Raw genomic sequence first — 5,493 nt, forward strand, 5'->3', positions numbered from 1 at the left:
ATTTCTGATACTCTATTATTGATCATTTGGACCTCTTTCTGTAGGTTTTGAATTGTTTCCAATGCTGTATCTATCTTATTTGATTGTTCCTGTAGTGCTTTCCTGGCTTCTTCCTTATTTTTCTCAACTCCATTGTAAAGTGTTTTGAAAACATTTTATAATCATATTTCTGAATTCCTTCTCAGGCATTTCCAAGGCCTTCCCTCCTTCTAGAATGGAGTCCATGTCTACCTCTAGGTAATTTGTCTCAGGCATTTTATCTTGTTTCTGGACATGTGCTGATATGGTCATCTGCTTTTGCTTCTTGGACATATTTAGTGTTTATCTGTGGCCTTAATAGTTAATTGAGTATGTGTTTTGGTATTTTTTATGCTTTCTGATTGCTTTCAGGTAGATGTGATCAGGACATGGACTTCCCTTTTCACTCTTCTTATTGTTTAACTCAGACTAACTTTCACAGGTGTTGTCTGCCTCTCTCTATATGGTAGTTGGTATTGGTTCTTTTCTGGGGTTTTGTGTTTTATAGAGTGTGATCATAGCTTGACTATATGGCAACAGTCACTGTATCTTCTTTGTTAAAATTGGGAGAGAAGGAGTCCCCCAAATGTAGAAGGGGGAGCATAAAACAGCAAAAAAGCACCAGCAAACAAACAAAAAGAATAAACAAAACAACAACAACAACAAAAATTAGACTGAATACTGTAGTCTATAAATGCAGAAAAGAAAAGGAAAAAAAAAAAAAACTGTAGCCTAATATAAGTATGACTTTAATGTCCTCTCTTCAGCTTCTTGTCTTCAAATATGCCTGAGAGAGTTCAAGATGCCACTGTTGGTTGTTTTGGTGTACCTCAGGATTTAATCTAACTTTTGGCCTGTTTTGTTTTTAAACTCTCTTTCCCTCTCTATACCCCTGTCCTGGCCTTTCCTGTATTTAAAAAAAAAAACAGTTCAGGGCCAGCTCTTGTGCTGAGAGTATCTGTGCACATGCGTGGAAGAAGAACCTACTAGTGGTGAGGGTGGGGAGTATCCAATTGCTCAGGCAACCCCTCTAGTCACGAGAATGGAGGTGCGCAAGCAGTGAGGGGGGGGACAGTGACCAATGAGCAAATACCAAAAGAAAACAGAAAATCAGAACAAAGAAAAACTGACAATGTGTACTATTCACCTCTACTCCGAGGTTCCTGCATCATTTTTCCATGGTGTGTCTGCTCCCCCACTTGGTCTTGCCATTTGATCTCGCCTAAGTTGTGGGCTACCAGCTGCCGAGCCCAGTAGATTCAAAAGTACTTTGTTTCTCAGTTCCACTTCAAGTTCCACTAGCTATAAGCCTTCAAACTTTTTAAATACTTGTACCTACATGGTTCTGCATTTTGGAGCTCTGCCCTAGACTGCTTTTCCTGGTATTCTGTGGTATTTCTGACAGCAAACTTCACTATACCTCCATCCTAGCCGCCATCAAGCCCCACCTCCCTCAAAGCTCAAGATATATTTTAAAGTACAATGCTGTTTGTGATAGTATAGTATCAGTTAATACAACTATTATTCAAATTTATGAAGCAAAGTGATGATGAAACTGAAGAATTGCACCAACTTCTTCAGTTTGAAATTGATAAAATATGCAACCAAGATGTATTGATCATTACTAGCAATTGGAAAGCAAAGGTTTGCCACAAAGAGGAAAGACCAGTAGCTGGAAAATATGGCCTTAGTAATAGAAACGATGCGAGAGATTGCATGATAGAATTTTGCAACACCAATGGCTTCTTCAGTGCAAATAACATTTTTAAGCAACATAAAAGATGACAATATACATGGACCTCACCAAATGGAATGCACAGAAATCAAATTGACTACACCTGTGAACAGAGACTGTGGAAAAGCTCCACATCATCAGCCAAAACAAGACCAGGGGCTGACCGTGTAACAGACCATAAATTACTCATATGCAAGTTCAGACTGAAGCTAAAAAAGAAAATAATTCCAGGAGAGCCAAAATATGACCTTGAACCTATTCCACCTGAATTTAGAGATCAGCTCAAGAACAGATTTGAAGAATTAGATACTAGTGACTGAAGACCAGAAGAGTTGTGAAATGACCTCTAGAACTCCATACAGGAAAAATTAAAATTCACTAAGGAGACAAGAAAGAAGGAAAAGTCTAAAATCGATGTCAAAAGAGATTTTGAAATTTGCTCTCCAGCAAAGAGATGATAAAGCAAATGGAAGAAATGAGGAAGTAAAAGAATGGAACAGAAAATTTCAAAGAACAGCTCTAGAAGAAACAGTCAAATATTATAATGACATGTACAACGACCTGGAGTTAGAATTCCAAAAGGGAAGAACATGCTCATCATTTCTCAAGCTGAAAAAATTGAAGAAGTAATTCAAGCCTCAACTTGAAATTTTGAAAGATTCTATGGACAAAATATTGATTGCTGCAGAAAGCTCAAAAGAATATGGAAAGAATTAAAAGAATGTAGAAGGAATAAATGCAGTCACTGTACCAAAAACAAATGAATTTATGATCAACCATTTCATGAGACAGCAAACAACCTAAAGCCAATATACTGAATGAAGAAGTCCAACGTACATTGAAGTCATTGGCAATAAACAAGGCTCCAGGAATTGATGAAACACCAATTGAAATCTTTCAAAAAATTGGTGCAGCACTGGAGGAACTCACTCATCTATGCCAAGAAATTTAGAAAAGAGCTACCTGACCAACTGACTGGAAGAGATCTATATTGGTACCCATTCCAATGAGAGATGGCCCAATGGAATATATAAATCATCTGATAACATCATTAATATTGCATGCAAGTAAAATTTTGTTAAAGATAACTCAAAAACAGTTGCAACAATATGTTGACAGGGAAATACCCAAGATTCATGCCAGATTCAGATGTGATATCTCTCATATTACATGTGATATCACATTCAGATGTGATATCCCTCAGAATGAGGAATATCATTACTGACATAAGATGGATCTTGACTGAAAGAAAAGACTAGAAAGATGCTCACCTGTTCCTTCTTGACTACACAAAGACTTTTGATTGTGTGGATAATGACAAGCTATGGACAACACTGTAGAAAATGACTATTCCAGAAGACTTAATTTTGCTTGTGAGAAACCTGTAGATAGACCAAAAGGCAGTTATTTGAAAAGAACAAGGGAACACTGAATGGTTTGAAAAATGGAAAGGTGTGTGAGGGTTGTCTTTTTCACCATATTTATTCAATGAATGCTGAGTAAATAACCTGAGAAGCTGGATTATATGAAAAAAAAAAAAAAAATGTGACATAAGGATTGGAGGAAGATTCATTAACAAACTGTGATATGCAAATAATACAGCCTTGCTTGCTGAAAGCAAAGAGACTTAAGATACTGATTGATGAAGAAAAAAGACCACATGGATCTCACCAAACGGATTACACAAAAATCAAATTGACTACATCTGTTGAAAGAGATGGTAGGAAATTTCCTAAGGTGCCCTTTAATGTACACAAAACAAAAATCTTCACCACTGGACCAATAAATAACATCAAAGTAAATGGAGAAAAGTTTGAAGCTGTCAAAAACTTCATTTTGCTCTGATCAACAATTAGCACTCATGGAAACAGCAATCAAGAAATCAAATGATGTATTGCATTGGCAAATCTGTTGGACAAGAACTCTTTGAAGTGTTCAAGAGCAAAGATATCAGTTTGAGGACTAATATGTGCCTTACCCAAACCATGGTGTTTTCAATGTCATATGCATATGAAAGTAGGACAATGATTAACAAAGACTGTAGAAGAATCGATGGATTTAGGTTATGGTGTTGGAGGAGAATATTAAAAGTACCAGGAATTGTCAAAAGAACAAACAGATCTGTGTTGAAAGATGTACAGCCAGAATAGTCCTTAGAAACCAGAATAGTGAGACTTTGTCTCTCATACTTCAGACATATTATCAAGAGGTACCATTATCTGGAGAAGAACATTATGCTTTGTAAAGTGGAGTTTCAGCAAAATCCAAGAAGAATCCCCAATGATATGGATTGGCAGAGTGGCAGCAGCAATGGGCTCAAGTGTAGTGATTATTGTGACATTGGTGCAGGACTGGGCAGTATTTGTTCTGTGGTGCATAATGTTATTATGAGTTGGTATTGTCTAGCTGGCACCTAACAACAACAACAACAGCTGAAAGGAAAAGCTTGTTACTTAAGTCATCTTGAGTGATCTAATGTTGATAAAGATTTTATTCTGTCAGGCTCTCTAAATAAAGTACAATCAGTATTACCTTCATTAGAGTTATATTGTTGTTGTTCAGTGTCATCAAGTCGGTTCTGACAAATAGAGACCCTGTATAGGTAGCTGGTGAGTTTGAACCACCAGCCTTTCCATTCAAATGGACCTTGCATCCAGTGCATTACCCACAATTCCACACACATATATATTCCCTTATTAAAGAATGTATTGAATAGCTAGCCTTTAATGAACACTAATAGAAAAGGAACTGGGCTTAATACTTTACAATATATGAGATAGATATCACAGTTATTCCCACCAGGACTCACTGTTGTACAGACAGGAAAGTCTTAATTCACAAATGTTGATTGTCACAAAATCACAGTAATTAATCCAGTAGTTTCATACAAGCCTGTCTGATTCCAGTGTTTATACACTGAATTAGTACTGAAATTAGAGACTTGAAAAAGACATACATTTCATATGAAATAGCGTCTCTGTTTGAGAATCAGTCTGGAGCAGGAAAGCAAGGGTAAAGAAGCTTCAAGAAATCACGCAGACAGTAGATAGATTTTTCACTCTAATTACACTTCTTAGGGCTCTTCTTGTTTCTCATGACAAGGTTAGGGATCTGGACCTATTTTGATACCACAATCTTTGCCAGAGAAACATTTCCAAATGGTTTGTGTGGGGTCAACATCTTCCTCATTACTTATTGTGTCATCTTGTTACTTTATCACTTCACAGGCCCAGTTACAAGCAAAGCGCGATGATTACTATAAACAGAATGCAAAAGCATCCAAAGAATGTTGTGAGACTTTACTTCAGGACATTTTTAGTCCTCTTGAAGAAGATGTGAAGCAGGGAATATTTTCTAAACCAGGAGGTTATCGTCTCTTTATTCAGAAGAAACAGGAGTTGATGAAAAAGTACTATAAGGTTCCCAGAAAGGGGATACAGGTAATCATCCTAGTGGGTATTGCTTCTGGGAAGATGTTGAGGTGACCTTTCCAAACATCAGAGTGAACAAGCAAAATGGCATTGTGATTGTTATGAAATGTTGTTGCCTTTGTTTTATTTACAGATTCATCCAATAATAGAACCTTTCTTGGGCAAGATAGGGACTACCTCCTTAGAACTTAAAAGACTGTGGAACTCATTTATAGCAAATCCTTATTCAGTTATTCCTACATGTGGGCATTTTTCAAGTTGATGGGTATATAGCAATAAACTGACAGAGGAAATAAAAGAGAAATAACT

General features: G+C 36.8%; 1 protein-coding gene across 1 annotated transcript in view; it reads left to right on the forward strand.

The window, feature by feature from the left end:
- Nucleotides 1-5,493, forward strand: part of LOC102825397 (interferon-induced guanylate-binding protein 1-like) — a 45,124-nt gene that overhangs the window by 31,099 nt on the left and 8,532 nt on the right. Inside the window, exon 5 of the mRNA XM_006831067.1 lies at nt 4,981-5,193. Within this exon, the coding sequence (XP_006831130.1) occupies nt 4,981-5,193 (213 nt within the window). The remainder of the gene's footprint in view (nt 1-4,980; nt 5,194-5,493) is intronic.

Source organism: Chrysochloris asiatica, unplaced genomic scaffold, assembly GCF_000296735.1.
Source record: "Chrysochloris asiatica unplaced genomic scaffold, ChrAsi1.0 scaffold00002, whole genome shotgun sequence".
Lineage (NCBI taxonomy): Eukaryota > Metazoa > Chordata > Mammalia > Afrosoricida > Chrysochloridae > Chrysochloris > Chrysochloris asiatica.